General features: G+C 44.8%; 2 protein-coding genes across 2 annotated transcripts in view; both read left to right on the forward strand.

Moving 5' to 3' along the window:
• Positions 1-5,502, forward strand: part of grm8a (glutamate receptor, metabotropic 8a) — a 350,909-nt gene extending 345,407 nt beyond the window's left edge. Inside the window, exon 16 of the mRNA XM_047336164.1 lies at positions 5,431-5,502. The gene's annotated coding sequence lies outside the window, so the exon portion shown is untranslated. The remainder of the gene's footprint in view (positions 1-5,430) is intronic.
• Positions 1-9,868, forward strand: part of gpr37b (G protein-coupled receptor 37b) — a 15,952-nt gene extending 6,084 nt beyond the window's left edge. Inside the window, exon 2 of the mRNA XM_035604682.2 lies at positions 5,431-9,868. Coding sequence (XP_035460575.1) covers positions 5,431-6,246 — 816 coding nt within the window. The 3' untranslated portion in view covers positions 6,247-9,868. The remainder of the gene's footprint in view (positions 1-5,430) is intronic.
• The last annotated feature ends 2,220 nt before the right edge of the window (positions 9,869-12,088 follow it).

A 12,088-nucleotide genomic window follows, 5' to 3' on the forward strand; every position in this document is an offset into this window, starting at 1 on the left:
AGAGAGAGGTGGAGGAGGAGGAGAGAAAACGCACAGGGCTTCATGGCGCCACAGAGGACCAGGGGAAGACCTGTGTTATGTGTTGAACTTGGTGGTAATGGCACACATTCACTCTTACTACTCACATGCACACACACACACTCACACACACTGACACACAGTCTGCACGCACACTTTCAGGTTACTAAATTTACTACAAAATTTGGTTTCCATGCATGGTTGTGAAACAATTGCAGTTTTCTTTCTAGTGTCCTAAACCAAATCATTGAAAATAGGTCCAATCTCTGACTATGTACAGTTATATACACACATAGCCTGTTCGTCTATCTATTCAGTTAGCTATCTCGCCAGCAGATTCACACACACACACACACACACACACACGCACAAAGGCAGTAGGGTGTGCTGATCCTCCAGATGGGTGGGATGGCCCTTCTCTCCACCGATCACTGCCCACGGCTCTTCTCTCTCTCGCCCTCTCTCTTTCTCTGCATCAGCTCTCTGTGATTAGAAGTGAGCCTAAGGGGGAAGACACACACTCACGTACATACAGTATGAACGCATTGGGACACACACACACACACACACACACGTATATACACCCACAAACAATTGAGTGTATATGCACTGTTGCACAACTTGAGTCCACACACACACACTGGCTCTCGTGCCCATCTATTAGCCATGCCAATGATAGTTAATTTGAAGATATGTAAATTATTCAGGATATATAATTAGTGGCTCTACATAATGCAGGGGCGGTGAGTCCATGCAGGCAGCTCTCTCTCGGTCCATGAATGAGCGGACAGTGTTTTGTACGATGAGACGAGACCTCACAACTACATGCAGCGGCGATAAGGCCTGCTGTTGGGTGCAATTTACCAAATTGATAATTATCCATGTAAATATGAAATATGCTTTGGGCGATTGTCATTATGAATTAGGTTTGTTGGTGAAGTTTTTATGGATCAACACAGAGCAAGCCGGCATGTAGCCAGGCTTCATACAAGAGAAGAGAAAAGAATATGAAAACTATTGCATTTTGTATTTCCACCAACATAACATTTCTGGACAGGAATCAATGACCTGGAATAAGACTTCCCCGCTGCCACTGTGCATTGAGGGCAGGATAAATTTTTCATTGTCCAGGGGAAATCTGCCACAGGTCAGGATATAATTTAATGGAAAAGGAATTTATTGTCTGGAATTAAGTGAGTGCCTCAGTCGGAAAGGAAGAGAATAAAGGAGAAAACTGTAATTTATTGTTGCTGTTAATTTAATTAAAGAAAAGCGCGAGAAGAAAAATTGTGAATGTGGGCTCTCCTGAGAAATACCCTTGTGTCTGTGCCCTACTTATTTGTGGATTCTGTAGGTTCCTGGGCTTTTCTTTCAGAATAGAATAGAATGATGTTGTCTTGACCTTGGAAACAGTTGACAATCTTTACTTACTTACTCAGTGTTAACAACTAAATCATCCCTTGTACAACTGAGCACCATCCACTGAGAGAAGTCTCTAGAGGTGGTCATTAGCTTCAGAAGGTGGACTTTGTGTAGAAAATGTTTTTGTCAAGCGAGACGATAAGCAAACAAGACACTGTAACAAAGTTGTGCTCTTTTAAAATTCTGTGATCCAACATCATCGGAGAAATATCTTACTTCGCCCACAAGGATGGCCCAGTTTGTCTGCTGCAACGCCACCCCCCCCCCCCCACACACACACACACACACACACTCTCATATGCAAGCACCATCCGCACTCGTACTCGTACACATACCAACGATAAAATGCGTTCTTTTTTATGATGCTGCATAAGCGTGGACACGCACAGACATAAATGCATGCTCATATATAGGTGTGCATGCTGACCCACAGCACTTCCTCCTCTCTGCCAGACACGCAGCAGTGAGACGGATGGTGGCTGTCAGGGGCAGGGTCCCTCTGGTCAGAGTAATGGTCTGCTGGAGCCTGCACTGGGTCGCGCACAGCCTAGAAACAGCACTGCAGCAGGAGTAACCCTCTGTGTCCCCGGCTCATTACTGTGAGACTGTATGTGTGGATGTGCTGTTGTTGTTGTGTCCCCACGTCGGCCCATTCATCACCAGATAACGCCCATTATCTCGGACAGTGGCTGTCGTCACGGCGTGGCTGCACAAGCGCCACCAGTGCTTGTTAAGACCCAATTAATAACGCCAGGCCTTTGTGCCACCCGCGACCGGGACCTTTAATCAGGAAGTTAATGGACCGTTATTAAAAACAGCACCGGGGGAAAATGTCTTTCTCACCTGCTGCGCTGACGGACGGCCAGGGCCTGAGAAACAGGTGGTAGGGATGAAAGGCTTTTTTCATGTTTTTTACTTCCTTTCCTTCTTGGTTGAGAGGAAAATAGATGATATGTAGTGGAAAAACTGTACTGCGCTACTTTAAACGTTGTCAGTTTTTGGGTTAAATGATATATATATATAGAGAGAGAGTAAAATTTGACTTGATAACTTAACCAGGTCAAATGGGAATATTAGTAATAAAAGCACCATAGAAATTTACAGATATTACACAAAATGATGTATTAAAATGACTATTTTGACAATAATGACATATACTTATTCACTTTATTACCAAGAGTTTGTTTGTGGTTTACTGGCTTTCTTGCATTGTCACATTACTGTTTTAAATAAGTTGTCAGATTTAAATGATAATTTTCCGGCTCTGAGGTTTAGCAGGACTGTTATCTAGCCAGCTGGTAAAAGGAACATGGCAGGGTCGAGGCTGCTGTTTGGAAGAAATGTCACATTTACATTGTTAATAATTCTGAACAAGTCGTGGCTTATTTCTCTGCCCGTCACTTTGGGCCATCTCTAACTCACTGATGTGTTCGACCTGCCGGCCGTCTCCGCAGTTCATGTCTGAAAAAAGCTACTCTTACATTACAGTTCCTTTCCTTTTCCATCATTGATCATTGATTTCTCATTCCCTCATTTGGATAAGCACCTTCCACACACACACACGCACACACACACACACACACACGCAGTGTGATAGTGACCTTCATCACCCCACCAGGCCTGACTCTTGCACTCTCTCTCTCATCTCCCCTCCAGTACAAAGCTATGCGTGTTCGTCCTGCCGCCGCTCTCCGCCCCTGCACACTGATCAAAGCTGGGTTTCCTCGTCCTCCACGACAGCCTTTAAAGCCAATCCCAGCCCTGTTGTTCCAGCCATGAAATATTCACCATGTGCAAGCATCCATGTGTGTGTTGGCATACAGCCACCACATGGGGGAATACAGGTGTGCTCGGTGTGCATGCCTGTAGGGGAAGAAGTGGGTCACTAGTAGAGCCTGATGTGATGCTCCTTTAACTTTTTTTTGACAAGATAAAGAGTCTGATCCAGCAGCTGTCAAAAACCCTCATTGTCCTGTGATAGAAACCCCCCCCCCCCACAAAACTATATTCCTACTAACATGCCGCATTTTAAAATGTGTGGGATGGAGAAATAAATAGCAGACAGCAATTTCAGTGAATGGTATCCATACTGACAGATGAGCCGGAGACTGAAGTGAGCAGAGTGACTCTATGTTTCGGATGAAGTGTGCTTATTTTGTTGTTTATAGGACAGGCAGTGGAAATCCTGTTCAAACTTCAGTGCCGAAACATCAACTGACAGACACTCGTCTTGTTATGGATCATATCACACTAAACACACCAGAGCACCACCAGTAGACATTAAAAAGAAACGACTCGTTCCCGCTCCGTTGTTAGTCCTCTCCCACTTCACAATTTGCGGTTTTTTTTTTTTATTATTCTGGAACATTTTAGAGAGAGGAAATATAGTAAACAGATACTGTGAATAAACAACTCAATGAGGGACTCGTTTGCCACAACGATGAACACATTTGTGGTTTTTTTACCAACTTGGTCCCAGATATAAAATGGAACCCTTCCTTATTCAGCACTGGCAGATTGATATGAATTTGATTTGATAAGATTTCGGTTCAGTACATCGAACACATATTTCCATTCCACATGTAGACTGAGTTTAAATAAACCTTCTTTTTTTTGCAATCAACACAAATGCAAATCTTCGTGAGCCAGATGGACTTTTCTGAGGTTTATACCAGTTAACAACTCCCAAAGACGGTGTGATGAAAATAAGCTCAGTTCAAGACTGCTGCAATGTCTCCTGTATTTATTAGATTCGTTGGTGCCTGGCTCGCCGTGCATGGGTAACTAACTGTACAGTGACAACATCTGCCAAGAGATCATTTTGAAAACTGCGTGTGTCTAGAGTTTGAATAAACAACTCACATAAACATCTTCAGCTTAAATCAATTCCAAGTTGCACTGTGGGGAAAAATGCTCAACTTAAATAGCTAATGAATAATGATTGTTCTGCTTTGGCGAAATGATGAAACAATTCACAATAGTAGTTACGAGATTGTGGCGTGACAGCAGGTAATAAACCCCCCTGGTCCAAAGCGTAGTCACACTGATCCCAATTATTGTTCATTGGTGGAGTCTGTGGGGGGCTTGTCTACCCCACTTACCCCCTCGCTGTTCCGTTTGGTTGCCCTTCATTAGCCTGGTTACAGTGTGTGTGTGTGTGTGTGTGTGTCCAGACACACACGACATCTTGTAGTGTGTGTACATCTATATCTGTCCAGGAAGTATGTGTTTAGAGCACTAAAGCTGAAGCTCACTGGGGCCATCTGGAAAGCTGGCTGTAGTAATTAAATTTGAAATGAAGGCAGGAAAGGAAGGAGATGTGTACAAAGATGTGTACAAAGGGTGCAGAGGGTGGGAGAGGAGGAGAAAGGATGAGGTGGGGGGTCAGTTCTTCAGATTTGGTGCTGGAGGCAAAATCGGAAGAAGCTGGTTCAAGTAACGACAGAAGTGCGCACGCACACACACACACACACACACACACACACACAAACAGCTGCCTAGGCAAATTCTGCAGGTAGCCCACCAAAATGAATGTTAGTCCAGCAGACGCTGTCACACGGTTTGTTTGTCGTGTGACGCCAGGGGAACGGGCAGCGCCTCTTTAAGAGGATAATGCAAGATAATGTTAGACATTTTCTGCTCTGAGATAATTTGGTCAGTGTCTTGTTTTTCCTTTATCCTTTAAAGACCTGACACCCTTTACTACAACTTGGAAAAAGGGTAACATCGCTGTTGCTCCTCTGTCGGTGGAAATGCTCGTGGATTATCACCAGTACAAGGCCACTGTTGGCTCAGGCTCCATGATTCACCCTTGTCTCGACTCGTCACCCCTGCAGCCTTGAGCTGCCTCATGCATAATGTTTGAAGGTGTTAAAACCGTCTTCTTGTGAGTGTATCTAAAAGGCCTCCGTAAGGCACCGACACTAGTGCTCGATTGATTCAAGTGGCCCTCACTGCTGATTAATGATTTCTACTTGTTCTTTTTTTCAGGTGGCATCTTTGGGTGTGACCACCTTTACCCTGTGCGCTCTGTGCATCGACCGCTTCCGTGCAGCCACCAATGTCCAAATGTACTATGAGATGATTGAGAACTGCACATCGACCACTGCCAAGCTCGCCGTCATCTGGATCGGGGCCCTTCTCTTGGCCCTGCCGGAGCTGCTCATCCGACAGCTGGTCACAGAGGACACAGGGATCCCGGACGAGCCTCCCGTCGAACGCTGTATCATCAGGATATCCACCGCGCTCCCCGACATGCTGTACGTGCTGGGCCTGACCTACGAGGGCGCTCGGCTGTGGTGGTGCTTCGGCTGTTACTTTTGCCTGCCCACCCTCTTCACCATCGGGTGCTCGTTGGTGACGGCACGCAAGATCCGGCGTGCCGAGCAGGCCAGCGTGCGCAGCAACAAGAAGCAGATCCGGCTGGAGAGCCAGATGAACTGCACCGTTGTGGCGCTGGCAATCGTCTACGGTGCGTGCGTGGTGCCTGAGAACATCTGCAACATCGTGTCCGCCTACATGGCGGCCGGTGTTCCCGAGCACACCATGTCGATCCTCCACCTCCTCTCCCAGCTGCTGCTCTTCTGTCGCGCTGCCGTGACGCCGGCGCTGCTGCTTCTGCTGTGCCGCCCGCTGGGCAGGGCCTTCCTGGACTGCTGCTGTTGCTGCTGCTGTAACCACGTGCCCTCCTCGGCCACGGGCAGTGACGATAACGAACACGAGTGCACCACCGAGCTGGAGCTGTCGCCGTTCAGCACCATCCGCAGGGAGCTGAGTAACTACACACCTGCTGGCTCCAACTGCTGAGGTGACATTCCTCATCAGGGCTGGAGATTTCACTAGCCTGCCATCTGCCTGCGGCTAGTAGTGCTCAGACTTGGCAAGGAGACATTTGCCTTACCTAGTCTGGTCACAGAAGGGAGTTCGACACTGACTCATCACGTTCAGCCAGTGTCCTACGTCCTCAGCTTTCAGCCCTTACTCTAATACTGGACATTTACAGTAACTGATTAACCGTTATTGCCCAGGAAAGCTAACAAAAAGCGAAACTCTTCTTTCCACTCAGACCCCGGGTGCTCGTACAACAGGGTGATATTTTTAGCAATCCTGCCTGAAACCACACAAACCTCCCTTCTGTCGACCTTGTATGCCTAAATGTCTTTGGACAGTTACTGTAGGACGGTCTCTTAACACGCCCGATGTCCGGTTCCTCGCAAGAGGGTGAATCAACTTAGTTTCTTTTAATGAACCTAATCCTTAGGCAGAAAGAGTGAGCAGGAAAAAAACTGCAGAAGTCATGGTATCAGTGGCACGTAAAGGTAGTAATATTTATGCTGTACAATGTACAGATAATTGCACAGAATCTGTCACAATGAATTCCTAAAATTAATAAAATGGGTTGCGATGATACATGTTTTTGGCCACCGTAAATAGTATTCATGTACAGGAAGCTGTACTGCAAATCATAGTTGAAAAGAAAAAGTGTCACTGGTGAAATGAAGGGTACTGAGCTAATTAATCAGAGGAACCATGTACAGTGATTGGAACACAGCCTCCAGTCGGCGGACACTGCCTGCAGATGTACAGGACTCACTTTACAGACTACATCAGCTGCAAATGAACAGTTCATAAAATGGCGCACACACGGGAACAAGTCTTCTGATAATTAAACTAGAACGAGGCGCCTCGGCAGAAGTGACAGTTTGCGAAGACGAGGAAAACACAAAGACGACGTTGCGCCGGAGAATCCAAATGTACTCAACACTTACACTGTATATTGAAAAATGTCCAGTTGACTCAAACATAACTGGGCTGGTCTCAGAACAACAACAGGGACTCGTGTGGAATGAAATGCTTTGGAATGGACTAATTGAAATCACATTAGAGTTGAATGGAGACGAATGGAACCACTACAGATGAACCTGAGGAGCATATGAATAAAGTGGAAAGTGATGGAACATAACACAGAAGAATATGAATGAAAGGGATGGACTCAGCGTCAAGTGGACTGGAAATGGATATCTGCACTACACTGTTGTATCGTGTTACTACGCCTTACACTTTGGGCTGTAAATATACTGTACACTTTCTTTGGTGCTCCTATGATGAATGCGCTGTAAACAACAAATCCATCGGTTCGACTTAGAATCACAAGTAATTGAGCTACGGACTAGGTCTCTGGTCAAGAAGACAGATTACTAGTTATCTGCGACTCTGGATTTCATCAACAATAGTGAGGTGAAGAAAAAAAAATCAATGTTGAGTTTCACTGAGCCACAGAAATGAATAAGATCACCCGGCTGCCTTTACTTATCGTGACAGCTGTTTGACAGCTACAGGTGTGGTAGCACTTTACTTTACAGTACAGTAATTAATAACTGATGAATGAAAAACTTTAATTAACACTCTAGAGTTATCCTTCAATAGATGCGATAATTAACTTGTATTCCCATTTTTTCCCCATTGTTACAGAAATATTAGTAGAGGCAGTTAGTTCTGTTGTGCAACATAGTTAAAGGGACAGTAAATATCATTCACTTACTAAACCAACTTAAACCAAAATATTAACTTATTACAAAAAAAGTGCCAATGTAGCCTAACACTGTAAATACTGCTGGACTGTAAATATAAGTGGAATTATAGATTTGTACCAATGATCATTGCCATGTTCATAGTAATAGCTTGTTTTTTTTTGTCATTTGATTCCTGAACTGTAAATCAAAGTGATACCTCAACTTTATAAATCAAATCAAAGGCAAACACCGCAGTAGGCCTGTTTGCTTAACCTCTCTCCGAACGAACCAATCTTGGCTTAGCAAGTACGATAGGCACAGCTGGTCTGTCAAGTTCCTCGTTTCCAAAGTGGCGTCGCGAGTGGCGCGCAGCAGGCTCGAGCTGAACTTATACGTCATACCAAAGACTCAAGTTCAAACCTTTTTACAGGCATTTCATTTTCAAATGAGCCATAGAGAAAGATTCAAACTTCAGTCAGATACTGCTAATGGAACCTTCGTTATTTAGCCAGCTGCGGCCAGGGAAATCCTCAATCGACAGCTGGACATAAGAGGCTGCCTTTGTCTATTTATGTCTGAAATTAGAAAAACTTGGTGCCAGTTACTACGAGGGGGTGCAGGTCTCACAAGCGGTGTGAATTCTTGACCTTTAATACCCTTTGCCGTTTCATTACTTGGGTTTTTAAGGAGAACCAATGAGGTGTCTTTTACAGTGTATAAATTTACAAGTGTATTGTACTGTAAATCTGTTTTCTTAATCCTACTAATCAGACCTGGGTCAAAACAAGGTGCAAATCACTGTCACTTTTCACAATGTAGGTAGCAACCCAAAGATGTGGTATCGCCAGGTGTACAGCAGACGTATAAAGACGACGTCTGAGGGACAAAATGATTCTTAGCCTTCATTTTGTTTGTCAATCTTGCTTAAGGAAGTCTATTCATTGAATTATTCATAGCTCGGATTATACGGTGGCGAGCTCTGTGATGACCCAGGTGTGATGTTCATTGGTATTCTGTATATTGCGATGAGTCTTTTACTTCCGGTTCTGCACTGCCAAACACCTTCTCTGTGTCTGTCTCTTGTGCTGTCGTGGTAGTAGCACACTATCTCTGGATGTCTCTCTCTCTCTCTCTCTCTCTCAGCGCGGAGGTCAGTTTGCTCTCAGCTCCATCAGTACAGCGAGAAGAAAATTTACGACAAGGCCGTGGACCGTCAAAGTTACGGTCCAGTCTAGTTGTGCTCTACATACACTGCAGAGAGAGAAACTGTGGACAAAGGATTTATTTTTTTCCTGCCCTAGCTTGAGGCAGCAGCCATCTCTGATGAACTCGTGTTTGTGAGCGCCGAGAGATCCAGGTGGATGTGTCCTCTTGTTGGCGCTGCCCGCGGCTCCTCGTGCCAGGAACGCAGCACTTCTGCGACACAATGCCCCGGAGCCTGTTTGACAACTCTTTTTATTACCATCACTATCAGGGTATTGTGTGCAATCGTGTCCAGGGACACACAAAAAATACTTTCCCCATTAAATGACTTTAGCTCACTGTGTGTGTGTGTGTGTGTGTGTGTGTGTGAGATTAGTTTTTTTCTTTTTGATGGGACTCGTGTGTAAACTGACCTCCTCAACCTAATTATCTTTTTTCTGCATATATCTCGGCGATATAGCTCATTCTAGATGGCTCGGTGTGTAGTTGTGTGGTTCAAACTATTGATGAAGTGATTCTTGTAAACCAGTCAGTGAGACCTTTATTCTGAACTTTGTGGGTATCCTCTTCACCTGAACATGTAAGCACACGGCCACTGCTGTCTCTACGTCTCGTCACTGGTTTCTAAATAGCTTTTTATATAGCCAAAAACTGTCCCTTTGTTTATCAAAGAACTTTATCTTGAAAACTGTATATTAAAATCCTAAATGTACCATCCCTGTTGTGAGGATTTATTATGTGTATTAAGGTCATTGGCTACACTTGATTTTCGACGAGGGTCGACCAAAGGAGGACCGAGTGTTTGAATGGCATCATCTTTAATCCATAATTGTTTGACTTGTTTAAAAGTGAGACGCATATGTGGTTAAACCAGAGGTGCAAGATATTATAAAAACTGGACATGAAGCCCTAACACATCATGCTTGTATAATATTGTGGTTATCACCACATTGGCTTTACCTTTCTCCTGAAATTAATGGGAGACTGTCGTGATTTCCTTAAGATCCTCGTACTACAGTTGAGCAAAACGTGTCTTAATTTCTCTTGCTCTCCACGTAACAGAGGAGCCTGTCAAATATTCGTCAGCCATGTATCACTGTGCTCTGTTCTACCAACACATCCCACACTCCCCTCTTTCCTCTTTCCTCTCTGTCTGTTTGCATCCAAAGTGTTACACAACGATGACGACAGCGGCCGACGTCCTGGATCTGTGTCTGCGGCGTGTGGACGCAGAACAGAACTGTTTATACCTCCTGTGACAGAATTAGCTGTCGTTCTGGAGCCCAGAGCAGAGCGGATGCCAGAAAGCTTCCACGAGCACCAAACACGTCCTCCAGAGCTCCCTGCCCACTCCCACTGTTGGGAGGAGGTGGTCTCTTTATCTTACAGTGACTCATGTCAAGGGAGAAAGTGAAGGTTGAAGAGACGTGGAGGAGAGAAAGAAATGGACCAGGAGGAGAAAGATACACTTGTGTGTTGTGACTTTTACCGAAATTCAAAAGAAAGAGCAGAGGCAAGCATCACTCACCCTCGCAAATCTGAGTGACGCGTCTTCAAATACAGATTCAAATGAACCTTTTTAAAAGAGCTCCCATAATGCGCACACAATAATTACTGGCAAATCAACTGCTCATTTTGCACTTTGAGTCAAACCCACCAGCGATCCGTCACATATCTCTCTGACACAGTAACAAAGTCCAATTATGAGACGTCTGATGAAAATTGAGCAATTGTTCAATTGGAAATGCGTCCAGGCTTTTATCTGTCGTCTCTCGCCCCATCTCCTCCCTCCTGTCAGTGTGTGTGTGTGTGTGTGTTGGAGTCTGACTGTATAGCTCACGTTGTGGGGACCTCATTCTTATTACTCAGTCTTGTGATTTCAAAAAGTCAAGTCTTCAAGTCTAAGTTTTTTGAGAGTTCAAAAAGGCGTGTGTGTGCATGCCTGCGAGAGGTGACTGTGTGAGAGAGAGAGAGAGAGAGAGCATCTCGTCCCAGAAAAGGCTTGACAGCCAATGTGCCACTCATTCTGTTAATTTCCCTAAAACCGTTGGCCTCCTGCCGGCGCGCTCACTCACTCAATCAGCCTCAATCAGCAACATACCTGCAAAAGTGTCTGCAGCCCTGACTGTGCGTCTCTGTGTGTGTGTGTGTGTGTGTGTGTGTGTGTGTGTGTGTGTCCGTCCGTGTGTCTTTTTGTTGTTTCATTGTGAGCTTATCTTCCGACGCCTTTTTATCCCTTATTCAGCTTCCTATTGTAGCAAAGTCTTTTTCATGATCAAACACTGAAAAGTTCTGATCCGTTTTTTTTCACCATCTCTTTTATTCTGCTGCTATTTTCAACACTTGGCCTTGATTATAGTCACACAACAATGTGCGGCAGCATGGTCGCGTTGTTCACGTTGCAGGCGACAATGTCTGACGGACCTTTTATTTCTGTGCTTATTTCTGCTCGTCGTGAAGACAGAAACACAATGTATTGGTTTCTGTCTTTGTGACAGTAAAAGAATACATCAATGACTATTTATTCCCCCCACTTTTCATATCATATTAAGAAATGAAATGAGTCAGCATGAAGGGTTTTAGTGGGGTGACAGAATTTAAATATTGTCAGCATCAGCAGCTGCCAGGCAAAGTGGGGATAACAAGTGGGAAGGGATGAGAGACTCGTTGCTGCAGGTTTTTAATGTTTGTTGAGACACACTCAAACATTTTCTGTTCATCCCGGTGCAATTGGGCATTCGTTAAAAAGAGGAAGCCCCAGCCAAGAAAAATCTGGCCGTGCATTATAAATGGTTGCTAGGTAACCAGGGAGGTAAGTTACCGTCTTTCTAACTTTTCTCCCATTTTCCGTTTAGTGTTCTGTAGCTTGCCCCTCCGAGGTGAGGCATTAGTGACCGCTGAGTGAATGTGATGCAGGCTTTCGGAACGTTATG

This window comes from Scophthalmus maximus, chromosome 12, assembly GCF_022379125.1.
Source record: "Scophthalmus maximus strain ysfricsl-2021 chromosome 12, ASM2237912v1, whole genome shotgun sequence".
NCBI lineage: Eukaryota > Metazoa > Chordata > Actinopteri > Pleuronectiformes > Scophthalmidae > Scophthalmus > Scophthalmus maximus.